The 26,716-nt window shown below is 47.9% G+C and overlaps 1 protein-coding gene across 18 annotated transcripts in view; it reads right to left on the bottom strand.

Moving 5' to 3' along the window:
* Window positions 1–26,716, bottom strand: part of ANK2 (ankyrin 2) — a 598,819-nt gene that overhangs the window by 280,447 nt on the left and 291,656 nt on the right. For 3 of the 18 annotated variants that reach the window (XM_030564741.1, XM_030564745.1, XM_030564744.1), the window contains exon 1: window positions 20,431–21,260. The exons of 14 other annotated variants lie outside the window; for them this stretch is intronic. In XM_030564741.1, the coding sequence (XP_030420601.1) occupies window positions 20,431–20,559 (129 nt within the window). In that variant the 5' untranslated portion in view covers window positions 20,560–21,260. Of the gene's footprint in view, window positions 1–20,430; window positions 21,271–26,716 lie in introns of those variants that run through there. One more of the 18 variants, XM_030564735.1, reaches the window with a different exon arrangement.

Genomic DNA, 26,716 nt, shown 5'->3' with positions numbered 1-26,716 from the left:
GAAGCTCCCTAAGAACAGCCATACTAGTTCAGACCGATGGTCCATGTAGCCCAGTATCTTGTCTCTGGTAGTGGCCAGTGCCAGATGCTTCAGAAAGAATTAACGGAACAGGCAATTATTGAGTGATCCATCCCCTGTTGTCTACTCCTAGCTTATGGCAGTCAGAGGCTAGGGACACCCAGAAGATGGGGCTGCATCCTTGACTATCTTGGCTAAAAGCCATTGATGGACCTGTCCTCCTTCCTTAGTTTTCCAAGACCAGGGTTTTCTTTTCAGTTTCAAAGTCTCTCTATTACCTTTAATGGTCAACCATTGTCTTTTCTTGGGTTGTACAATGCTAGGTGTTTGGCGTTAGTTTATGTACGCAACTAACCTGAGAGCTGCCACTCCCTGCCTGATTGCTTCCTAACACTGCTACTAGCTGATGCAGTAGTAGCTCCCTAGTTACAATTACGATGTTCTACACATATATATATGCATACATTCACAGCCATAACCTGTAAACATATCTCCTAATGACCATCAAGTTCAAAACCTTACAAGCTGTCATAGAAGCCCTTACCTGATGCATATTTATACACAACAACATTGTATACAACCAGTTGATACAACTGTTTATTCTTTGGGGTTCAGACCCCTTGTTTTCCCCTTGGGGTGTCTGGACCCTGACTACCACAACCATTGAGAACAGTGCAGATGCACTGGCTTTAACAGCCTGGCTTGTCAATTATTTCAAAGTGCTCAAGCTCAAATCAGTTCTTTGAATTTACTTGCATTATTGATGCTCCTCTAACATTGGTTCCTAGTAATTTCACAACCAATCTAAATAAAAGCACCTTTAAATGTCTCATACCACACTATGTCCTCCCTGCACACAAATGTCTAGAATGTATCAAACCACATGTTTTAAGCAGCAATGTATAAACAGAAATTTACATAGACATCATTTGAAAGTGGGATATTTTTCCTTCTGCCAGAGCTTAAACATCAGCATATATTTTACATGCTAATCACAATTCTTTTTAGTTTATTGCAGAGTATAACGCTCACTCTGGGGCAGACCACTGGTCTATCAAGTTCAGTATTCTGTTTCTAACCGTGGCTAATCCCACATTCTTCAGTAGCAGATGGAAAATGCTTATTGAGCAAATCATATTCTCAATCAGCTCATCGGAACAGCAGGCTCTGGTGTTCGGTAACTTGCAGTTACTCTCTTTGATGCAGGTTGATTGCAGTAATATCAACATACTGCAATTTCTTTCTGACCCTTCTCTTCACTCTCCCCATCTTCCCCTCCCACCCCCCACCTAGACCTCAGCTCCGCTGCTTTAGTGGCCACAGCAAACCCTAGCAAGCACGCTGAACAAAGCTGATCCATTCCTGTTTAAACTTTGGCCTGAAAAGAGCAGCAGGGTTAACTGCCCTTTTATCCATTCAAGTCTTCTATTACATTGTCAGCTTCAGTGGTTTTAAACAGTGACATGTCTTTATTAGACATCCTGGCAAAGCATGAGCAAGAAACAGTAAATAATTAACACTAAGCCTGCATTACTAAATCTAGGATAGCACAGGGGGGTTTGTCATTATGCTGCCTCAATGCTATTGCAGTGGTTTAACCTTTATTGGTTCTAACTAAATGCACTCTGAGCTACTCACCATACAAGAACTTGAACACTGCTGCGTACAGCAGTGTGGAGCACATTTTTGTTACAGTGAAACTATCTATAAAGTGATAATATGCAAAATTATGTCCCCCTGTATTTTTTCATGCCTTAACCTCACCATTAAGGATGAGCATACCTTGCTGGAAAATCCATATAACTATCGCTGCTAAGTATCTGTGAACAGTTACTCATGCATGCAGGCCTAATTCAAGTGAAATGGGACCTTTCAGGTGAGTACGGGTTTGCACTATATATTAAACGTCATATGCTAATATTTTATGAGAGAGACAAGGTGGGTGAGGTAACATCTTTTATTGGACCAGCTTCTGTAGGTGAAAGAGACAAGCTTTCGAGCTACACAGAGCTCTTTTTCTGGTCTGGAAAAAGTATTTAAGAGTGTCGCCGCTGTTAAACAAATTGTTTAGCATAAATAGTTAATACATATGCTTTGGGACAATTCAAGGTGAAGTGGTCTGTTGACACCCTTCAAGTCACAGGACAAAATTTAAAAAAAGGCGGGGAGAGGGGGTCAGTTAGTTACAGATTGTTGTGATAAGCCATAAATCCAGTGTCATAAGAAAATGATTTTTAGCGTGTAACAAAGTTATGAATTAAACTCCCAGGCTCAAGTTTTGAAGGTATTATCGAGGTTTCCTTTGAAGATGAGGACTGACCTTAACTGTATCATCCCATCTTCACAGTTCTATTTCTTGATTTCTCAATCCCTGAAATAGAAGTGCACAGACAACTTGTATATTGTGTCACAAAGGAAGGGTCTAGTTGTTATTCTTGTTCCTTTCCACTTCTATCTGTGTGATCTCCATTTTTAAACTGGACACACATTGGCAAATTTTGTTCTCCTTAGCACATGCACAATCCCATTGAATTTAGTAAGTGAGACCAAAATTTGGCATTCCATGTTTTTACAGTTTAGTTTCCACTCTTTCTGGATAGTACAGAGATGGACAAGCACCTCAGAAAAGCATATGCAAATATTTACTCAAACAAAAAAATAATTGGCTTTATCTGTGTCTGATTCCATTTTGTAAATAGTCTGCTAAATGAGTTTACTGACAGGAATGTTCACAGAGGGCCCTATCCAGCTCCCATGGAAGCAGAGTCTTTCCGTTGATGACAATGAGAGTTGGGTTAGGCCCTAAGTCTTTAAGTGCTGTGACAGACCCAGGCCAGTGGGGTACAGGAATCTGGTCATATTGGCATCCAGTGGGGGTGGGCGGGCAAAGCCCGCCCACTTCTAAAGGACCTCCCCCCAGCCTAAGGGGAGGACCCACAGGTCTGGGACACCAAGTAATTACGTGGGACAACTAATGAAAAAACAGGATCGGGAGTGAGGTCATAGGGCTAAACGAAGGGAACCTGATGGGGACACCGAGCAGAGAACCCCGGACAATGCCCACTGCTCCTCGAAGGCGTCAAGGGAACCAGTGGACGCCGCCCAGAGGAACTCTGCCCGGATGCGTGAACAGACGGAGGAACGGAAATAGGCCCTACAGTCGCAGGAAATCCCATCGGCCAACCTCCTCTCCCTGGTATTGTAGATGGCCAGTTTGGCCAGGGCCAAGAGAAGGTTGAGAAGGAGATCCCGCGACTTTGTAGGGCCACGGATGGGGAGCGTGTAGATAAAAAGGTGACGGGAAAAGTGCAACCAAAAACGCAAGAAAATATTCAAGAGGAGCCGGAACAGGGGCTGCAACCTGGCGCACTCCAAATAAATGTGCGCCAAGGTCTCCTCGCCACAGAAAGGGCAGGTGCTAGGGACAGGGGTGAACCGCGCCAAGTATACGCCCGTGCTAACGGCCCCGTGAAGGAGCTGCCACCTGACATCCCCAGCGGGCCTCGGAACCAGGGCAGAGTACAAGCTGGCCAACTGGGGCTTCTCACCCTCGAGAGGTGGCAGGAGGTCCCGCTATTTGGTATCAGGGCGGGATGCGAGGGTGAGGTAGTGAAGGGTGTGGAGCACGAGCGTGTACAGATGTTTCCATGGCACGGTCTGGAACAGAACCGGCTGCAGAACGTGCAGCCGGCTGCAAGTGAAAGGGTGAGGGGGCCGACTGGATCCACAGGGCAGGGGCCCGATAAAAATGTCCACGGGTCTGGGGTGGAGGGTGGCCGGGGTGTGCCCTCTCGCAGGACCCGGTCGAGGTAAGCCCGAGCAGCAGGCAGTAAAGCGGCCTTCACCTCCTGAAGTACGTGCTGGGGAGTACGAGGTCTGGAGAGCCCCATGCGCTGAGCGAGCATCAGGGGATCCAGCCAGTCTCCCCGGTCGTAGCCCAGGAGGTGTCCGACCTTGGTGACTCCCGCCGAGACCAGCCTCTGGCACACCGTGGGGGACTCCGCCAGCTCCACACGAAACTGGAGATTGTGTAGTAGGGGCTCCGCGAGGAGGTCGGCCCCCATGGTGGCCGCCACGGACCTGGTCATTGAAAAGAGCTTCCAGGTCCGGAGGAGGTCTTGGTAGAAGACTGGCAGCCTGGAGAGGTCTCGCAGAAGACCTCTTGGATGGAGGTAAAAGAGCTGCCGGTCGTATCGGAGCCCTCAGAAGCGGCGGAGGAAGGCGTGCACCAATACACTCCACGCCGGACTACCTGCACCATACAGGAGCCTCTGCAGGGCCTGGAGGCGGAAGACATGGACCTGAGTGCGTAAGCACTTCAGGCCCTGCCCCCACTCCCCCACGGGAAGGTGGAGGACCCCTGCAGAGACCCAGTGCATCCCTGGCCAAAAGAACTCCAGAATAGCCGTCCGGAGGTTGGCCAGGAAATCCAGGGCTGGGACCAGGGTGTTGAGCCAGTACCAGAGCATGGACAGGACCAGTTGATTAAGCACCAGTGCACTTCCCCGAAGGGAGAGGCACCGGAGTAGTCCTGTCCACTTCTGGAGCCACTCCGTCACCCTGCCCTGCAAACCTTGCCAGTTCTCCAGCAGAGACGGATGCGTGGCAGAAAGGTAAATGCTGAGATAGAGCAGCGGACTCACGTTCCACCAGATGGCCTGAAGCGTGGGTGGGAGGGAGCCTGCCACCCGTCCCCGACCACCAGGCCAGAGCTCTTGACCCAGTTGACCCGGGCGGAGGAGGCCGCCGAGTACATAGCCTGGCAAGCCTCCACCTGCGCCAAGTCGCCCAGGTCCTGGACCACGAGGAGCACATCATCAGCGTATGCCGACAGGACCAGCCGCAGCTCCAGCTCCCGAAGCACCAACCCCGTCAATTTCCTGCAGAGGAGACAGAGGAAGGGCTCGATCGCCAGAGCGTACAGCTGACCCGAGAGGGGGCACCCCTGCCGCACTCCCCGCCCGAAGCTGACCGGCTCGGTCAGGGTCCAGTTGAGCCTGACCAGACACTCCGCAGAAGCGTACAGCACCCGGAGAAAACCCACAAACTGGGGTCCGAAGCCGAACGCTCGCAGAGTGCTCAGGAGATACCTGTGATCCACCCTGTCGAACGCCTTCTCCTGATCCAGGGACAAGAGGGCGAACGACAGACCATCCCTACACCCTAATTCCAGAAGGTCCCGGACCAGATACAAGTTATCAAAGATGGTGCGGCCCGGGACGGTGTAGGTCTGGTCTGGATGGACCACGTCCGCCAGCACGGACCCTAGCTGCATCGAAATGGCCTTCGCAACAATTTTGTAGTCCGTGCTGAGGAGCGAGACGGGACGCCAATTCCATAAGTCGCGGTGGTCCCCCCTCATCGGCAATAAGGCGAGCACGGCTCGACTGCACGAGAGAGGGAGGACCCCACCCTGAAAAGACTCGGCCCAGACGGTGACCAGGTCTGGGGCGAGGACGTCCCAGAACACGCAGTAGAACTCCACAGTCAGCCCGTCCAAGCCCGGGGATTTATTGGTGGGCATGCAATGGAGGGCTTCTGAGAACTCGGCCAGAGTGAGAGGCAGCTCTAGCCGGTCCCAGTCGCCCGTGCTGATTGTCGGAAGACCATCCCAGAGCACTCTACAAGCGTGAGGATCGGTCAGATCCGGGGAGAAAAGAATGGCGTAGAAGGCCCTGGCCCTCTCGCACATCTCCGCCGGATCCGTGACGGGGGTGCCATCTTCCGCCAGGAGGCAGGTGACGTGTTTCTTGGCCCCCCTCCTTTTCTCCAGGGCGTAGAAGAAGCGGGAGCCGCGATCCATCTCCCGAAGGAGGTGGATGCGGGGTCGAACAAAAGCACCCCGGGCCTGATGGTCTTCGAGGGCCCGGAGCTCCTCCCGCTTCTCCCGGCACGCTCCACAGAGGGATGGATCCTCGGGGCTGGCGGCCAGACACCTCTCCAGCTCCAAGACCTCCCGCTCCAACTGCCCTATCGCCACATCCCTCCGTCGGCTGGCGCCCCGGGTGTAGTCATGGCAGAAGAGCCGGGCACGCACCTTCCCCACATCCCACCACCGCCGCACTGAGGAAAAGGCGCGCCTCTGCCCTCGCCAAGCCAGCCAGAACTCCTGGAAGGATGCCACAAAGCCTGCATCCTCCAGCAAACTATTATTAAAGTGCCAATAAGCCGGCCCAGGCCTCTCCGCGCAGGGAGAGGCCGTCAGGGTGGCAAGGTCGTGATCCGAAAAGGGGGCCGGCCGAATGCTGGAGGAGTGGGCCCGTGAAAGGTGGAAACGTGACAAGTAAATACGGTCCAGCTGAGAGTGGCGCGACCGATGGGCCTCCACCCGGACAAAAGTGAATGTTGAGACGTCGTTCGGGTGGTGGTCACGCCAGACGTCCACCAGGGAGTGGCGTTCAACGATCTCCCAGAGGATGTCCAAGGCGGCCGGGCACTGCTCGGTCCCCGAGCAGTCCCGTTCCTCGAGGGTGGTATTAAAGTCCCCTCCCAGGACCAGGCACTCACGAGGATCCAGGGAGCCGAGGATGGCAGACACCTGCTGAAAAAAACGCAAACTCTCCGGGCCCGATGTCGGGGCGTAAACGTTGACGAGATTAACCACAAGCCCCTCCATGCGGACCCGGAGGTGCAGCAGGCGACCTGGCACAGCCTCAGTGACCCCCAGCACCTCGGGCCGTAGGTCAGGGGAGAACAGGGTCGCCACTCCAGCCGCGCAGACCGAGAAGTGGCTAAAGTAGGCCCCGTCCCCCCACTCCAGCCGCCAGCTAGCTTCAGCGGCCGGATCCGTATGGGTCTCCTGCAGGAAAATCACAGAGTACCCCCCCCTCCCAGAGGAAGGAGAGCACCTTGCTCCTGCAGAGACCCATCCTACAGCCCCGGGTGTTTAAGGTGGCAAGGACGATCGGTGCCATGAGGAGGGCTGGGGGGGGATCCTCGCCGGCAGACACGCCCACGGCCTCCGGCAGGCCGCGCAGCAATCCGTGACCCACTCTGTAAGTGAGTAAAGAGTCACGGAAGACATGGACCCGATGGTAGGCCGCGGCGGCCTGCTTCCCAGTCGTCTTACCCTCCCCCAGGAGGGCCCTCACGGCCCGGAGGACCTGATGGAAATCCCCTCACCGCTGGAGCGCAAGATGGACTTTGTTCCGGGAGCCACAGACGTCCTCAAGGAGCTCCCGCAGCTCCTCCCTCAGCGCATGGGGGAGCGAGGTCACTGATCGATGACTCCCCCAGTGGGGCCCCCGTCACAGCCTCGTGGCCCACCGAGGCAGGCAGGCAGGGAGCAGACCCCCGACGTGGCAGCAGATGAGCCGACGCCACACGACCCACCCCACTCCCAGATTCAAGAAGGGGCGGTGGAAGGAGAACAGCAGCCCCTGGGGGGTCAGGACAGGAAGAAACTAGTGAAGCCGCTCTCTGGGGTGTATTCCCAGGGGCAGCACTGGCAGCACAGGAGGTGTGGGGGGGACAAGGACAGGGCTAACGGGAGTAGGGCGGGGATCAGGGAGAGAATCCGGGAAGGAGATAGAGGCAGGATCCGGAGCCTCCATAGTTGAGACGCCGGAAGGTGGCTCCTCCTGGCCAGGCTCAAGGATCTGGCAAGTGGGCAGGGGACCCCTAACGATGCCGGGTTCAGCCACTGTGGCACGTGCGGCAGCCTCGGCATCCAGAGATAGATGTTAGTCAATGGGGTCCCCGCTGAGGAAGGAGGGCGGGTCCTCCACACCCAAGAGGGACACCCCCTGGGAAGCGGGTCTCAGCAGCGGGGCATTGGCCGTCCCCCCAAGGGGCTCGGCGGCCGTCAACAGAGTGCCACCCGCAGCCAGGTCGATGGAAGATTCCAGGGGACCCTCAGAGGTGGGAGCAGAAGCAGTGGTTAGGGGAAGGGAACCCGGGGACAGGGGGGATGTAGTGAGGTCACCCAGATCGAGGCCCACCGGCAGAGGGTCGTCCTCCTCCTGCGTGACCGGGGTCAAACCCAGGGCCTCGATTTCTGTGTAGATGGGAGGGAGATCACCGTCAACCACCCCAGGGCCCTCCCCGCCAGCACCCGGACCGATACCCACCGTGGTGCTTGCAGAGGCGTCAAGTGGTAAGGGGGCGAGAGAGGCTCCCTCGGGGGCTCCCACGGGAAGGGACCCCGGAGGAGGGGCGGTGTCACCTTCCGGTGCTGCTACGACATCCCCAGCCGGCACCACAAACTGGGAGTCATCAGGGGACAAGGCAGAAGACTCGACATCGGCGCCCCCCTTCCTGCTCTTCCGGGGGGCCTCCGAATCCGAAAGATGTAAGGAAACTCGAGCCTTCCGCTTGCCCCGCTTCCCCTGCACTAAGGACCAGCCCTCTATGGCATCATCCGGGGGCTGGCTAACAGGGATCGGCTCAGTGGGCAAGGGCAATGGCTCAGGGACTCGGGGAGGCAGTGGTGGGACAGCAGAAACCGGGGAGGATTCCCCCTGGGACGAGCCCTCTCCCACATCCGGCGATAGCCCCGCCGCACCCTCCTCCACAGAGGTGGACCGAGGAGGAGGAGGAGGGGCAGCTTCGGGTGCCGGGCAGCCAGGGGGACCGACGATGACAGAGCCGGCGCCTTGCTGGGGCTCGGGGGTCCCGGACGCTCCTCCATGCTGGGCCAAGGGACAGTCCCTCCGGACGTGCCCCATCGCCCGGCAGAAGTAGCACCAGGCCTCCCCCGTTGAGTAATGCACCCGGTAGTGGGCTCCCTGGTAAGGGACCAGGAAGGACCCCTTGAGCGCCTCCTCACCACGCGCCGCCGGCGGCAGTTGAAGCTGCACTTGCCGGCGGAACGAGAGAACATGACGGAGGGCGGGGTCCTTGCAGCCCAAGGGGAGAGGGCTGATGACGGAGATGGGGCGTCCCAGGGCAGAAAGGGCGGGCAGCAGGGCGGCATTGGGGAGGAAGGGAGGGACGGAGGTCAAGATTAAGCAGACCCCCAGGTCTTCCAATGGCTCCAGGGGGACGAACACGCTCCCCACCGCCAGGCCTGTCTCTACCGCTTCCTGGGCAGCGGCCTCCGATGCCAGGAAGAAGACCACCTTCCCGTACATTTTGGAGGCCGCCACGATGGCCGTGGGCCCCACCACCCTCGCCAACGCCCGCACGTAGGTCTCCACGTGGGGCGAGGCGGGCACCAGGAGGCAACGGACGCCGTGCTTCCTGGTCAAAGTGGGAAAGGGGCCCCGGCCACTGTAGATATTGGCGGAAGCGGCGGTCGGAGGAGCAACAGCAGGTGGGGGGGGCCAGCAGCCCCTCCCCCCCAAGGGGCTGTAGGTGGAGCAACAGCAGTAACTGAGGTGGGGGGGAACCACTAGCCAGCCAGCAAACAGACAGCAGAGAGAGGGGCCTGTGGAGGTGTCTAGCCCAGCCAGGGGAGCAGCAGGAGCAGGAACAGCAGCAGCAGCAGTGAGGGCCCAGTGCCCAGCAACAGCAGCAGCAGCAGCAGCAGCAGCCCTCTCCCTCCTTCCTCTACAGCAGAGCAGTCGAAGGGAGAGCTACTATTGGCCCCAGGAGAAGCAGGCTTCTGCTCCCTGAGGGACCAGAGCAGGGGCTGCACTAGAGTAATCAGGAACCTGCTAGAACCAATTCAAGCAGACAGGCTGATTAGCACACCTGCAGCCAATCAAGGCAGGCTAATCAGGGCACCTGGGTTTAAAAAGGAGCTCAGAGGAGAGGAAGTGTGTGTGAAGAGCTGGGAGCAAGAGGCGCAAGGAGCTGAGAGTGAGAGGATGTGCTGGTGGAGGACTAAGGAGTACAAGCGTTATCAGACACCAGGAGGAAGGTCCTGTGGTGAGGATAAAGAAGGTGTTTGGAGGAGGCCATGGGAAAGTAGCCCAGTGAGTTGTAGCTTGTCATGCAGCTGTTACAGGAGGCACTATAGACAGCTGCAATCCACAGGGCCCTGGGCTGGAACCTGGAGTAGAGGGTGGGCCCAGGTTTCCGCCAAACCTCCCAACTGATCAGACACAGGAGGAGTTGACCCAGACTGTGGGGAAGATCACTGAGGTGAGCAAATCTGCCAATAAGCGCAGGACCCACCAAGGTAGAGGAGGAACTTTGTCACAGTGCATATTAAAATATATTTTCAGAAAGGGATATCTGAACTTGTAAATAGTACATACCCTCATAAGACACCAGATTCCAGGAGTTACATTTATCCAGCCATATCACACATTCAACAAAACTAACCAACACAGATTGAATTTAGAATGACAATAGTCCAAAAGAGAACTCCTCATGAACCATGTACAGACCAAGAATTATTGAAAATAGCTTCAAGCAACAAGTAATTAGTTAATAAATTGTAAGCTGCTCAGATAATTTGTGAGCAAAGGGGCTAAATGAGTCAAGTAAGTAATTGACTTTAAATCAGTCATTTAGCTCTAGAGTTGTGTTAAAATAAAATTGTAAACAGCTAACTTTAAAAAAAACTGATAAAATATTTAATTATTTCAGGAATTAGAGATGTTAGCTGTTAGGTAGAAGAAAAAAGTAAGGTACAGTAAAATATCTTCACAATCAATAAAACAAAAAAAAAGGAAAATCACTTAATTCATGACATCAGTGGTAAGAAATTTACAGGGATGATCTTCCAATCCCCATCACAGACAACTCCCACTGATGTCACAGAAACTTCCTTAGGCAAAGACTGCAAGCTGAGGTGTCTATTTAGAAGCAAGTCCTAAATGATCATTGGAAAGGAGTAAAGAAATATATTTCAAGATGAAAGGTTTCAATTACATTAGAAAGTAGAACACTTAATTATTGATAGCAGATATATGCCCAGTGCAGTCCTATTCTCTAAGCTATTTTGAGTGTTATTTTGTGTGCTCTAATGGACATTCGTATCTAAACTTGCATTTGGGTATTGGGATATGACTGGAGGCTGGTGGGGATGACCGTGTAGATCTCATTGACATATGCTATGCAGAATAACGCATTCAATTATTGCATTTACACTAAAATGGTTTTGTTCCAATGTGCAATAGTAATAAAATATTGCCAGACTGTTTTAAAAAGTCACAGTAAATGATTTAGCTATGTGACAACTCCTCACTTGGTATATAAATAGTACTGTTTTCAATATGCCTGCATTCAGTGAGTAATAGAGAAGATATGTTAAAGTATTTACTTAGTGAAGGGTGCTATCAACATAAAATATGTATTAAAAAGCCACCACGTTTTTCAGACTCCAAATCACCACTTTTTTATGAACAAAATGGCCTTCCTACATATTGAGTTCAAACACACAACTGATAGATTCCAAGCTCTGGAAGCCCTCTTTATTGGCAGATGTGTACCAGGACCTTGTAATCTCTCAAGGTCCATAGAACATTAACAACTACATGGATTCATATTATTCAATTAATACCGCAGAATATTATTTACTATTTGACTGGTTAGCTATGAGGTGGAGACACTTCATTCTTAATATGGTTTCAAAATGTCTGATCAAAAATTGCATGAAATAAACCTTCTTCCAATGATGCTTCTCTCTGGCAATGAAGAGGCTGGCTTACAATGCTACCACTACAAGACTTCGGTTAAGGTACTTTAAAAACAGAACCAAAAAGGTTACAAGGAATGCCTCTTGTATAGGTTTAAAATTTCTTCTCTTCAATTCTTGACTACCTTATAGCTACTGAAATGAAATCCGTATTTGTAAAACTATTGCAAAGAGGCCCCTTAATGGATTGGGACAAGAAATGCATTGCCTGTTTTTTCTCTTTTGATGGCTCTTTTTTTATAAAGTAACATTATAGCAAAAGTTCCCTTTACTGAAAATAAATTAACAGGAGTGGAAAATTTGGACTCCATTACTCAACTCTTTCCTAGTTAATATTTCTCTAGGAAGAAATTAACACTATGGAACAATCCTGCAACAAAATTTGAAGGCATATTATTCAATTGGATATCATCATTGCAAAAAATGATAGAGTCAGCTCCTCAGGGGAAGGACAGTTTTTCCTCTGTACAGTGCCTAGCACAATGAAGCCGTGAGCCTGAGTGCCCCGGGTGCCATGGCAGTAAAATGATGAAATATAGAGCCATTTCTAGATATTTGTACCATTTTACACCTTAATGGCTAATTTATGACTTTAGATCCAGCTATAAGAAAGGAGTGGTGCTTGAGCTCTGGGAGACTTCATGACTCAGACACCTTCCCTTGCTCCCCTCTTGCTTTTAGAATAGTGATGAGGGAAGTCATTGCAACCCTTGTGAAAGGGTACAGCTTACTTTTCCTCTAAGCCTTCCCATAGTAGTAAGAAAGGAGTGGGAGGGGTTGTGGAGGGGGAGGACAAGGATCTGGCTACTCCTGGCTCTTCCCCACCACTCAATATTGAACAAAGTATCAGAGATCAGAGGTTGTACTCCACACCTTACCTGGCCTAAAGCCCAAGTATGTCTTACTCAGCCAAGATAAGATGTGGCATGAGGCCTCGCTCCCATATTCAGCCAAATAAGCATGCTAGCAGAGAACAACCCCGCCCCGCCCCCGAAAAGGACAGCCAATCAACAATAGAGAGAATTGGAAAAGCTGAGCTGCGCAGCTGTTCACCACCCCTTGGAAGTTTATGCACAGGGCTATCACCCTGCTCGCCTGGCTCTAGAACCATTTCTGGAAGTAAGGCAAAGGTACAATCTAGACATTTGTAATAACTGGTGACCGAGGCAGGCTAGGGGACAATCTAGAGCAGTACTCTCATGTGCGCGGGTAGCAGGCAGTTCTGTCCACATCGGAGGCAGTCCAGGGCAGGGGTCTGAGTTCTACCAAGGTTTCAATAGCCAAAATATCCAATCCAATAGGCTGGGTCAGTGAGCTGGGGAGGCAAGGTCAGATGAGGTGCAAGGCAGGGTCAGACAAGGCAGCAATGCAACAAGGGAGGGTCATAAGTAGCCCCAAAAGGAAGGCATAGCCATCTGAGGAGCAACTAGCAGTACTGGCCTGTTGCTCAGACAGCTTCCTCTTTCTGCTGGGATCTTTATATAGTTCAGGTACCAATGACAGTGCTGCCTGTCCCTCCAATCAGGGGCTGGGATGTGGCTGCTGTGGGCATGTAGGCTTTTAGCTCTAAGGCTGTTGGTCAGGAGCTCCAGTTCAGTGCACTGCCCTGGCATAGTGGTTAAGGTTTTCGCCTAAGAACCTGACAGGCCTGGGTTCAATAGCAGGGCCCTGGTATCATTAGTGAATAGGGTGTCCAGTCTATTGCAAACTTTTACACTGCCACAAAACTTTCTGAAGGAGGCTGAATATGTAGTAATTTAATTTTAAAAGATGCATAAATGCATATTTATCCAAGAGACCAGTAGTTCACTTGGATAGATATGTATCTTGAAAAAACTGTCTACGTATATTTGTTTCTGTCACAATAGAATGAAACTTACCTTTAAAAATAGCCAAGGAAATTAAAATTTAAAACTGCATATAAATATTGTTATGGTTGGACTGTAAACCAATAAAAAGCTAATAAAAAGGCCAGGAAATTCCAAATGGAAGTGGAAATTGCTTCCTTTTCCTTCATAGTCAAGGGAATTAGTAATCGTCAGCCTTAACGACATTCCTTGGCTTTTATTATTTCTTGACGTTGTGTGTATTGTTCCTAGTTTAACTGTTAAAGACAACATGAAATTCTCATGGAAAAAACTAGTATAAAGCAATAATACTACTGGACTTTATTGTACATTTAAACATAGATAGCCACTGTGTGTTCCTTAATTTTCTATTATATACACACAGCATCCTCTCAGACAAAGCCCAATACTTCATTGTTTTTTTATTTTATTTTATTTTATATGGTTTGGAGGGTACAGAAAAGGTCAATCTGATTCTCCCAACCTGATTTTATGCCATTTCTATAGTATATTGGGCCATGTTTCCTTTTTTCAGGATGATGCTGATGTTTTTCACTTAGTTTTTCAACTTAGATTCCTGTCTGACACTGTCTCCTCCCTTTCTCTTACCTGAAACTTAGCTATTCATGTTTGGTCAGCCTAATTTTGTTGCTGTCCTATATGGCAATAATATGCCATATACATTGTAGATACTAAGTCAGTAACAAGTATTATATACTAAATAGTTATGAGCTCAAAGGCCTTAAGGCATGGTGCCATCTAAAAAAAAGGTATTACTATTTTTTTGACCAAGTATTAAACACCAAAAGCTTTTTCCTGCTGATGAAAAAGCATATGAACCCCTTGGAATCCTATGGAATAGAAAGTAAGTTTGTTGTGGTCATCAACTGAACACTGACACATAGAAGATACAGTCACTGATCTGGAGGAAAAATACACATAGTAAATGCCACAACAGACCAGTCCAAACAGGGTTAGTCCAACGAGGACCCTGGTGCTGGAGAAAGGTTCAGACATGTGGGAACTGTGTTTTGCTGAAAATGATGAAAAGTCACTTCCCTTTCCAGAGCTAAACACAAGTCCTAAACAACAAGGCAGCTTACCGCACTGTGTGAAAGGCAATAAACATCTTTCTTACATGAGCCAAGACCCTGAGAAACAAGGAGGAAAGCCCTACCCCCAGATCGCTCCCTGAAGTATATTTCTCCCCCAGGCTGCCATCTCATTCTGAATCTCTCTTCCCTTTCCGAGAATGCTGGGGAATTCATTAATTGAGCACTATCCCACTGCCATGCGCACCCTTACAGTAAAGGCAGGCAATGCAGGCCCTTTCCAGAGAGACTGAACTATATCCTGACCATTCCGAGGATGAAGCCTATACACCACATGACAAGTTACCATTTTCCTAGCCCAGCGAGTTCCTAAACCTCAAAATAATATTAAGGGCATGCAAGGCAGACTTTGAATCCCAGCATCTTCGGCATAATCCAGACCCAGACACAGGTGCGGGGGGAGGGGATAGTATATTGGCGAAAAATCGCCGAAGTGGTGTTGCAAAATCCTTAACCCTACACAAATCAGTAAAATCCCAATTACATATAAAAATAAAAAGTTCGTCTGGGAAGTTTGGAAAGTGTGTCACCTCGGACGAAAACAACAAGCAGCTCTGACTCAGACCATGGAGCAGTGAGAGAAAGAACTGAAGACATGGTCACTCCGCCCCACCCTTTACCGTCTCAGGCGAAACCACAAAGGCAAAGGCACATGCAAGGACCAACAGATTCTACTACTTTGAAAAGCTCTGGCTTCAGGAGCATGCGCATAACTCTCAATAGAATTCAATAGGGACCATCTCTCGAAGAACCACCATGATTTTCTAAGCATAGCGTTTGATAAGTGCATTACCTTCCAAAACCTCCGGTCACATTCTTTTCATGAAACATGATTTCTCTCTACAGTTTCGAAAACTGCACCATGCCAGGAGTTTAGTGATGGGAAAGCATGTTCTTTACTCCTTGATATTGAGGGAAAGCAGCGAATGCTAGGAAATTCAAGGCCACTGTCTTCAGCAAATATTCAGGAGACTATGACTACCTACCTGGTGCTAAATTCTGCTGCACGCACACATCTTCTGAAGTTAGCTGACAGCAGCAGAACTTTGATTCTACCGCTGTCTTTGTCCTTCTGTGTGTATTGACTAGCAGCAGTGGAATGCGAGTTTTTACATCCCTTAGGGTACTGAAGGAGGTAGCAGACAGGACCATTGAGACACTTCTGTTTCATTTCCGCCTCCAAAAGTTTGGCACAAGGAAAGTTACCTCAGACAACACTTATGGAAAAATAGAACTGCTTGGAATGTGAGAAAGCAGGAGGTTCTGAATGCCTTCAAATGCATTATAAATGGGCAGGGAAATGTGAACGAGACAGATGGCTGAGCATTGTGTAGCGGTTAATGCTAGGGACAGGCTGCCTTCTATAAAAATGGGGATCAGATTCACCTATCTTGCAAAAGCACTGTGAGGCTTCGGGCTTGTCTACACATACTGCTGTGCAATTTAAACTACAGGAGTGTGAGCAGCAGTTAGTACAAAGTGCTGCATTGGAACTCCCTAGGATGGACACTCCAGGTGCAAACTAAAAGATTCCTAGTTCACATGACTGTAATCCTTTTCAAACAGAACAGCATTAATGCAAACTGGGAACCTTTTAGTTCACGCCCGCAGTGCCCAGACAGTGGAGATGCAGTATAGGAATTCGGAGCACACGGCTATTCACACCCCTATAGTCCAAATGGTAGAGCAGTGTAGACACAGCCTTAATGATTGCAGATTCTTTGAGAACTTTGGATGAAAGGCACAATACTGGAAACACTTCAAATAAAGGCTTGCCTACATTGGCACTTTACAGCGCAGCAACTTTCTCGCTCAGAGGTATGAAAAAACACCTCCCTGAGCACAGCAAGTTTCAGCGCTGTGCACTGTCTACACTGGTGCTTTACAGCACTGCCCGTGCTCCCAGCGCTCGGAGCTACACCTCTCATGGAGGTGGTTTTTTAGAGCACTGGAAGAGCTGTTTCCCAGCTATCTGCTGTGACTACACAAGCGCTTTGGCACTGCCAGTGTAGACTAGCCCTAAGTCTTATTGAAAGTGAATGGGACTTAGGATGTTAAGGGACTAAGACACCTCTAAAAATAGGATTTAGACATTGTAGCTGTGTCAAAAGCTTGTCTCTCTCACCATGAGAAGTTGGTCCAATAACAGATATTACCTGTTATGGCTTTGAGCTTTTAATGCACCTGAGACATTTAGGTATCCAATATAACCACATACTCTATTGTGTGTTGTCTTTTTCATGTTTGCCTATGTATATTTTATACTGTATTTGCATATACCAATATCTGTGATTATATTATACATAAGCATTGTATATATAAAACTGAAAAGCTTCCATATGACTACAAGGAGAACAGAATTGGGATCTACTCTTTTTATATAGAGACAGACCCTGAGAAATTTGATTCTCTCAGTTACATTACTGTAAAGCGAGAGTAAATCTGAGAGTCACTGCATCTAAACCAGGGTAAAATTGGTATAACTGAGAAGAGAATCAGGCCCAGAACTGATAAGCAGAATGCACAGATGTAGATTCGGGGCGGGGCGAGAGGGAATCTTTTCACTTGTTTGAGAGTGGTAAATGGGAGGTTTCTTCCAATGAGTGGAGATGGGGGCTAGCCCATCAATTTCTAAAGATTTAAAAGCTTCTGTTTCTTCAAAATTAACATTCTAGCTCAACGGTTGTGAAGAAAGCCTTCAAACAAGAACTGCACTAGAGGAAGTGTGAACACTGATGCAATATCATCTTCCTGACTCTGCAGGCAGATAATTCCAGAGCCTCTGCTATTGTTCACATCTATGTCAAGCTATAGCAACAGTGAAGTTAAGATGATTCTGGTTGGTTTCACTGCTGCTATTCATAACCCTGTAAACACTGGTGAAACTGAGAAGAATGATATTTTACACAGTTGGTACTAGGGAAACTTATAAGCAGTAGCAGGCACAACTACTATTCATGAGAAGAGGAGGAGCAGGATGCAACACACCTCCGTTCCTCCCCACCCCCACCAAAAATAAAAAGGCTATGGACAGAGTAAAGCAGCAAACACCACATACCTTGCAGTATCGTGGAAGATATGGGAAGTACAGTAAAGAAGTGAAGAACCCATGCCCTGGTAGCAGGGGAAGGCTAAATTAGTCAACCTTATCCTGCTCCTCTGGCAAAATTAGGAAGCTTCAGAGCCAGTGAGAAAGTAAGAGAAATTCCCTTTTGGGCCAATAGAGTGCTGCCCACATACACAGTATACAACAGATCTTTAAAGGAATTATTTGAGACAGAGTTCCCAACACCTCATTATCATCATATTCTCCCTCCCACTACTGATTCCACAAATAAAATGGACCCCGTTGTACTCAAAATCCAGCCAACCCGACAAAATGGAATTTAAATAGATAGTGAAGCTAGAACAGTATCCCCTGCCTTACTAGAGCACCAGATGCTAGAGAGTAATCAAGCACCACTCGTTTATTTGTAGCCATTATTGGCCTGACCTGCAATATGCTGATGGCTTTCATCTCCCAGTGAAGGGAACTGAAGGGGCTCATCACATGGCAGGACATGCTCACCATTTTGCAGTAGAGGGATTTGTATTCCTTCATCAATTTAAATGCATACATATCTATTATATAGCATACATCATATACACACAGCATAGCACATCATGCTTCCACCATTATGAATCTCACACAAAAAGAAAAAGATATTTGTTAATCTAAGTCACACCCACTCCATTTGAACACAAGTTTGTTGTGCATCCTAAGCAGCTACTTATGTAACAGCGAGTTTGCAGCTGCAGTAAAAGGGAGACAGAAGTGAGGTCAGTGGATGAATATTAACAAGGAACAAAAGCAAACAGCAGCTTGGTATTTCCCAAGCAATGACCTACCGCTGCTTCTGAGAAATGAAAATCTGATCAACCAACTCTATTACCGTGTTACAAACACACAGACAGCCTGCGCCTGCCTGGTTCCAATCAGGGTTATGCAGCACTCTGGGAAAGGATATGCCACGAAGGTCAGCTTTAATTCTGTCCAGCTTTAATTAAGGTCATAGTAACCATGTCTGAAACAAACAAATGTACAGATCAGGGAAAGCTTTTGGAAAGGCAAATCAGTGAAAATGACTGATGTTCTGGCCATGTATGTGCGTGAGTGCGTGTGAGCAATGGGTATACGTGTGAAGGCCCTCCAACAAGGACAAACACACACACACACCCCAGCAGAGAAAGAATGCTATTTTTCGGGAATTTCCACAATCAAAAATGTAATCATAAAAAATACCTTATGCTGAATGTCCCATTTAGGGGATTAGTAAAGTAATCACAGTCTGCCCCAAGCAGCTCTGTTCCAGGCATCCAAACACTACATATATTGGAAATGACATTCCTGCTCTGAGAAAAAGCATTTTAATGTAACTTAATGAACTCTTTAAACAAAGCCTTTTAAAATCTAGATAGAACATATCAGTGTTCCCATAAGGTATCAAGCAGCCTACTAATTTTATTTATTTATTTTAATGCAGGCAGTCGGAAAAAAATCATCCCACTACTTAATGATATGGAAATAAGATGAATTCTGAAGTTCTCAGGTAGGCCACTGGAATAGATGGGTTTTGAACTGCAAAGGGTTGCTAAAAGGAGCTGTAAATCAAAATGCAGTACTTCAAGATCCTATTTTTTTGCCTTTTACTGACAAACCTGTGGGTCTCAGGAAAATATACATGAAATGCAATACAAAAAGAAAGGGAGAAAATTATCCATCTTGGGTACTATGCAGTAAGCAATTTATTTAGGAATGGATCAAAAGGCAATGTCAGAAATGTGTTAAAATGCACACAACAATAAGCTAGAGATTTCTGATATGGCAGGATAAGAATAATGGTCAAGAAAAGACTGACAGCAGGTGCATCCTCAGTGCAATTTAGTCCTAAAGGCATCTTTAACAATAGCTCGTTAAGGTACATAAATCTCAATTCTTGCTATTTTTTCCTCACACTGGTAAAATGTTGCATCTTTGTTGGAAAATATAAAATGATCTGGCAAATAAATCATGTACCTGTATCTTTTATTCTGGGTTGCTAGCTGGGGGGGCGGGAGGGGGGATGTAATCAATTAAGACTAGCTCCTCATTTCTAATAACATTTTTAAGAACAGCAGTATCTAATTAGGAATTGATAGAAACCTTCTAAAATCAGAAATAAAAGTAGCCAAAGCTATTTCCCACAGAGACTCAAGAATGTTCATAAGCAGCAGAAGAGAAAATGACAGACTGCAGACTTGTGTTTTAAACCAAAGCTAAAAAAATTCACCTGCAGTATACAGCATAAATATACTGAATTACAGCTTGAAACACAGTACTAGTTACTGATACGTGACTGAATAACAACCCAGCCTATAGATCCAGCACTGGAACAGAGTTTGTATGTAGCATTCAGCTTTGATGGGAAAGGCTATATGCTAATAATTCAAGAGGCGTGGATTGAAAATAGGAAGGAAAAGGGGGGAAGGGATATCACCAAGCACAAAATGCACCTTAATACTGCAAAGCACCAAATCAGCACCCGCCCCCTCCCTCACAACTGCTTCAGGTCAGCTGGACACATGAAACACCTAGTCCCTGAATAATGAAACAGAGCTCCAGGTCTTTGGGGGATTGAGGAAGGAAGGCAATATTTGCACCCCTGGCCATCTTTACTGCATGTATCTATGTGGCTATGGGCTGCCATGTCTGGTAGCACTTTCATCTCATTGCAGCTAGCCTAGGTGCAGTCTGTGTGCAGAAATAATGGGGAAGGAGGCAAATGAGGAATAAGATACCAAAAAAGGAGAAAGGCGAAGGAGAGAGTATTACAAGTGCTGCTGCGGACACCTGTGTCCATGCCCTGCATAGAGAGGGAAGGGTGTGGGTGGGAATTATTCCTCATACCTTGCGTTTCCGATCTACCCGCTCCCTAGGGATTTTCCGCTGCTTTTTCCTCTCCTTCTCGAGATTTCTCTCCCTCTCATCGAGTTCGGCCTCCCGAACTTTTTTAATAGACGCAGCAGCATGAGCCATTTTGGAAAGGGAAACACCAGCTCCAAGGCATCAATATCCACCAGACGGATATCCAGACAATTTGTGGGGGGGTGGTTTCGCAGTGACCCTGCCGGTGAGCCAAAACTTCACAGTATAATCCACTCTTCCTCCTTCAGCATCTTGTGATAGGTCACAGCTCTGCTCCAGCCTCTGCTGCATTCATAAGTCAGCACAACATAAACATGTTCTAAATCAAAGCCACACACACATCTACACATACACTCACATGTAGATAGCAGTCAGGTGATCTAATACGAGCCTGAAACCACTTCACATTTGCTGTGGTCATCAGTGAAGACAAGCTTCAGATCAGCTGAAAAAAATCCATCCTTTAGACACACATCACCAAATTAGGAAGGTGTTTTGGGACTCCTCCAGACAGACTGTCTCTTCTGACTAGAGCCAGGAAGAAGCCACCTCTGTGTAACCATCAAGTGGAGAAAAGGGTGGACAGCTCCTTCCAGTTTCCAGCATCACCTCTATGCAGGGTGAGAATAAAATGGTGCAGTCTGACTTAATGACTTGCTGCTCTTGCTGCGACTGCCTGTGCTAGAGCACATGATATGTCTTTCCCCCCTTCTCTTCCTTTCCTTCTTCCCTTGCTTTAAATTGAAATTAAAATAAAAACAGAAGCAAAAGCTGCTGGGTTCAGAGGAGACCAGCTGCAGCCTGCTCCCCTGCAGGTAGCGACTTCTGTACTAAAGCACGGGTGACTGAGCCTGAAAAAGGCTGGGAATATTCAAGTCCTCATTGTGTCGTTTATGGATCCACGTGAGACTGCATTAGGAGAGCAGCATTAAGCAGCAAACCAAATGCTGCTCTGAGGGGAACGTTAGCAAGGAGAGCATACAGCTCGGCCTGCCCTAGCCAGCTGAACTCTACAGAGGAAAAATAATAATAATAATAGAGAGTATATTGGTCATTATTATTCACTGCCAGAGGCTATTTTCAGCCATTTGCTAAGATGACTTACAAAGCACTGTGTTGGGAATAAACAGGGATGATTACTGTTGTGGACTAAAAGAGAGAGACAAGAAGAAACAGATAGAAAGAACATCCTGTTATTTACAAAAATAATCATCCCCTCCCCAAACATCACAGACAGTAATGTATAGCTTTAACATCAGGGCAAGATGGGGCTGTCATCCCCTGGCTGCTTATCACCAAGCTAAAGCACCATCTCACAATACCAGTCCCATCTTCCGGTGTATAGATTGCTGCTGCAAATACCTTAAGCAATCACTTATTGAAACAGGAGATGCTAAAACTTCCAGACATGTGTAGTTAAAAAGAGCAGCCAACCTCTTGTGGACATCTGACCACATTCCAAACCAACCACAGAACTGGTAGCGCCAGATAGGCCCCCAGGGCTGGGTTGGAAGAGCAGGGATGCTGCATTGAGGTGCAGTAAAGATCTTTGCATAGCATCTGCTCAGACCATGCCAGCTATGCAAGGGACATTGCAACTCACTCACATCAGCACTAAAACTCACCAAATTAAAGACGGAAAAGGAAAACAATCCACCAAATATTCTTTACAAGATGGCCCAAATCAATCCCTGGTCTATCTCCTTTAACTTGAGTGGGTGTTCAGCAAGGATGAAATTGGCTCAACAACTACTAAAACTAGACACTATGAATTAATGATAAAACGGCATGACCAAAACATTAACAGATGTCTTGTGATCTGTGACATATGACAGTGGCTCAAATCTTGGACCTAATCCATATCTCGCACTAGGTTTATACCCCTCTAACTCAGTTGTGTTTGTTGAGTATTATTACCGTGTATTATTATTATTATGTAGTATTACCAGAGAACTAAGATGCCACATTTAACTTTGATGATCCCACAAATATTAAGGGTCAAATTTTCAAAAAGTTGTTTTATATTTTCCATATGTAATTATCATGCATGGATATATAAAACAGGCACCGATTTGTGCGTGCCAGTCAAATAGCTGGATGCCTAAATATGCAATGTATGTATGCAAATACGATCACTGCATCCAAAACTTATGAATACAAATTAGATGCAGAGCTGAAGCCAACTAAGTATTTGACCCATAAGATGCAAAGGTTTGGGTTTCCATCCATAAAATCAGCAGTGTGCTGTCAACATTTCTGTAAGTTGTTCCCCACAAGAGTATCTAAGGTCCACTGACACCTGACATTTCTCGGAGGGTGGGAGGGAAACATTCTGACACCTCCTCCCAAAAAAATATTCATGCACTGCTCTCAGAGCACCACATTTCCCTCTCTTATGGAGGTCCTGCAGGGAAACTCCAGCTGTTCCTCACAGCAACGGCGATGGCAGGTAATCCTTCATCCTCTGCTGGAAACAGTGTGGGCAGCAGAGTGATCAAGTGCCTTCCGGCTATGAGGAGTGTCTTGGGATACCCTCTGGCTCTTGAGATAGACAGGTCTCCCCTAACTGCTGGCAGTTTCTCCTAACTGTTGTGCAGGTGGATGGATGAGGGAGTGGCTCTCCCCTGTCTATTGTAGGAGGTTGGGAAGGAAATGAGGATCCATGGTCCCTCACAATACCAACTCTTCCAACTTCAGGCTGTACCTGGATAGCCAGGTGGGAATAAAGATAGGCTGCAGCTGCTATACAACTTCCCTTTCTAGAATTGGAGGTTGTGCCTTTAAAAAAGCTGCACTTCCCAGAGGAAGAGTCTGGGCAAGGTGCTGTGATGCTCTTATTGCTAGGTACAGCCAGCTGGAACTGGACTGAGATTAAAGCAGAGCTCTTACAAGCACGTGTTCGATCCCTGAAACCACACAGAATTCAGTGTGGCTGCAGCTTGGCCCCACTGCATCTCCTTCTTGTGCACAACAAGAGTTGCCTGCAGGCGGTGGGAACTTACATGTGACTAATCCCCTCTCTGTCAGTGTAACAGAGCAGGCCTTCCTGGAGCACCCTCTCATGGCTCAAGGTCACCCCACAAGCATCCCATCCTGTTTCCTCATCATTAGGTTCCTCAGACTCCATCTTTGTGCTTCAGTTCAATTATGTCCTTACTGTGAGTTAATTTATTAACATAAATGTTTCCAAAATAACCCAAAGTCAAAAAATATATTCCATCACTATGATGCAAAACCTAGGTTCTTCAGCTTCCCTCTTCTATAGTGAATTCCCAGTTTCTACTTTAAAGCCCAGACAAAAAGTGCAAAATAAACATGTGTTTAATGACAATGCAATGTAACCAAGGCCCACACGTCCTTATGTTCTGACTCCCTCCTGGGTTCTTCCCACTGTCCTGTTCCTTGTCCATAATACTGGCTCACAGGAAGTGCTTTGTGTAGCTTCACAACTGGAACATAAGAGGTAGCAATGGCAGCCACCACCAGCATGAGAAACACTGAGGCAGTTAACGAGGCAAAAGAAAGGAGAGAATAGGTTGCAAAGAGTCTAGACGTCCTTTTTGACATTTATGAACCACAGATATCATCAACAGTGCACTGCTTATAAATAAGGCTAAAATTCTATCACAGTTATTTTTAGTAAAAGTCACGAACAGGTCACAGGCCATAAATAAAAATTCACGGAGCCTGTGACCCGTCCGGTTCTTTACTAAAAATAACCTGGAGGGGGGAGGGAAGGCAGGGCTAGGTAGGGAAGAGGAATGTAGTCCCATAGGGGTGGGGACTGTCAAGCTGAGCTCAACCCCAGCTCCAGTGGCCAGAATGGGGGGGGGGGCACAGCCACGGGGATCACATGGCCTCCGGTGCAGCTGTTGGGCAGGGGCACACAGCCCCAGCCGCAGCCCCTGGTAAAAGCCGCAAGGCTGGGACATGCAGCCCCGGCTCCAGCTCCCGCCAAGCCCGGGACCCGTGGGGCTGAGGCATGCAGTCCTGGCTGCAGCCCCAGCCAAGCCTTGCAAGCCGCGGGGCTGGGGTTTTGCGGCCCCGCCTGCAGGGCCCGGCGCAAGCCGTGGGGCTGGGGTGTGTGCAGCCCCGCCTGCAGGGCCCGGCACAAGCCGCGGGGCTGGGGCTGCCGGGTCCTGGTTCCAGTTGCAGATCAGGGCCCACAGTCCCGCCTCCTCCTCCTCCTGAAGCCCTAGAAGTCACAGAATCCATGACTGCTGTAACCTCCGTAACTAAATCACAGCCTTACTTATAAAGCAAGACAGGAGCTATTGGTTTTCCAGAAGTTGTCTTTCCTGTTGCAAGGACAGAGCAATCCCCTTACTACAATTCGAGCAATTGGATTAATAAATTTGAAGCCATCAACCCGTCAAACATAATAAACATTGTAAATTAAGTGGCAATCAAGGAGAATGGGTAAAACAATTAACATATCAGGAGAATGCATAAATGAGGAAGCATACAGAAACCTATCAGGACACATCCTGGCCAAGACTGGTAACACCAGCTAGTGATTTTGTCTGCTTTAATCGCTGGGTGCTCAACTGACAGCACCTAAAAGAGGGTCTGGCTTTCAGAAAGTGTTGAGCACCATCCTCTGAAAACCAGGCCTTCCCAAGGTGTCTTGAATGGGAAACTTGAAAACAGAGGCATCTCAAATTACTAGCCACTTTTGAAAATCTTGGCATATGGTTTAAGCTCTGGGCATACCGAGTGATATTGCTCGATGGGCGTGTTTACAGGCTTAAAGTTTGCAAAGTACCTTGGGTTCCTTTGGATGAAAGGTGCTGTGGATACTAATCAATCCAGTTACCAGACTTTTTCCCCCAGAAAACCTTTAATATGCTTTCATTCTGGTGATAACCCTCTCTTGCCTGTTTGCAGGAAACCTGGAAAAACAGACACTAATTGATCAAGAAAAGTGAGGTCTATGAGACTGTGGAAATAATCTCTGAAGGGAAATGGATGAAGCCCTATCTCCACCTTTTCAGAAATGGCCTATAGAAAGGAAACTGCTCTACTGGGAAGGTGGCTGGAGAGTGATAGGAAGCAGTGAGGGCACAGACACATCCTAAGCAGGTTCCCTTATCTACCCCCAGCCTCAAGATTCTGAGCCCTGGTTTACACTATGAGTTTAGGTTGAATTTAGCAGCATTAGATCAATTTAACCCTGCACCTGTCCACACGACGAAGCCTTTTTTGTCGATTTAAAGGGCTCTTAAAATCGATTTCTGTACTCCTCCCCAACGAGGGGATTAGCGCTGAAATCAACATTGCCGGGTCAAATTTGGGGTAATGTGGATGCAATTTGACAGTATTGGCCTCCAGGAGCTATCCCAGAGTACTCCATTGTGACCGCGCTCTGGACAGCATTTTGAACTCAGATGCACTAGCCAGGTACACAGGAGAAGCCCCAGGAACTTTTGAATTTCATTTCCTGTTTGGCCAACGTGGCAAACTCAGCAGCACAAGTGACCATGCAGTCCCCCTAGAATGTTTCTACAGTCCCCCTATCATCTCCGTCCCTGAGGTTGTCGCAGATTAGAAGGTGAAAAAAAACGCACTTGTGATGACATGTTTTCCGAGCTCCTGCAGTTCGTCCACACCGATAGGGCACAGAGTAATGCATGGAGGCAGTCAGCGGCAGAGACCAGGGAAGAATTTCTGTGTTTGCTTAATGGCAAAAGTATCATGCCTTGCTAGTAATCCTGCCCGAGCCAGGTCGCTGTCTCACATGCACTCCACGCTGTGTCAGCCTTGGGCAGGGGCATGACCGCTTTGTGAGCAGGAAGGCCAAAGATATAGACATTGCATTAGGTAGCTTCTGTAGCTAGAGAAAATATTCCTGTGCATTCAGCAAAATCTGTAGCAAAAATAGAGAAGCCCCGTAGTCTAGTGGTTATCACATTCACCTAACATGCGAAAGCCCCTTAGTGTAGTGGTGATCACATTCTCCTAACACATGAAACATCCCTGATTCGAAACTGGGTGGAAACAGGTCACTGTTCCTTTTTCTGACTCCCCTCCTGCATTTTTAGTCTTAGAACAGACCGCACTGTGAAATTTTACTTTGAATTATATCAATTATGAGTTAAATAACATGGATGCTCTTTCTAAGTTATAGTCCCGGGTTCCTTACCCTTTCAGCTGCTCTCATAAATTAACATTTTTGTTAGGGGCAGGGGAAATTTTTCATGAAGCCTTTTATAGGGACTAAATGCTATCTAGGACTCTGAAATAATCTTAACGTGGCCCATAGAGTGCA

The sequence above is a fragment of the Gopherus evgoodei genome, chromosome 5 (genome assembly GCF_007399415.2).
Source record: "Gopherus evgoodei ecotype Sinaloan lineage chromosome 5, rGopEvg1_v1.p, whole genome shotgun sequence".
Classification (NCBI taxonomy): domain Eukaryota; kingdom Metazoa; phylum Chordata; order Testudines; family Testudinidae; genus Gopherus; species Gopherus evgoodei.
This window is presented reverse-complemented; position numbering and strand designations above follow the sequence as displayed.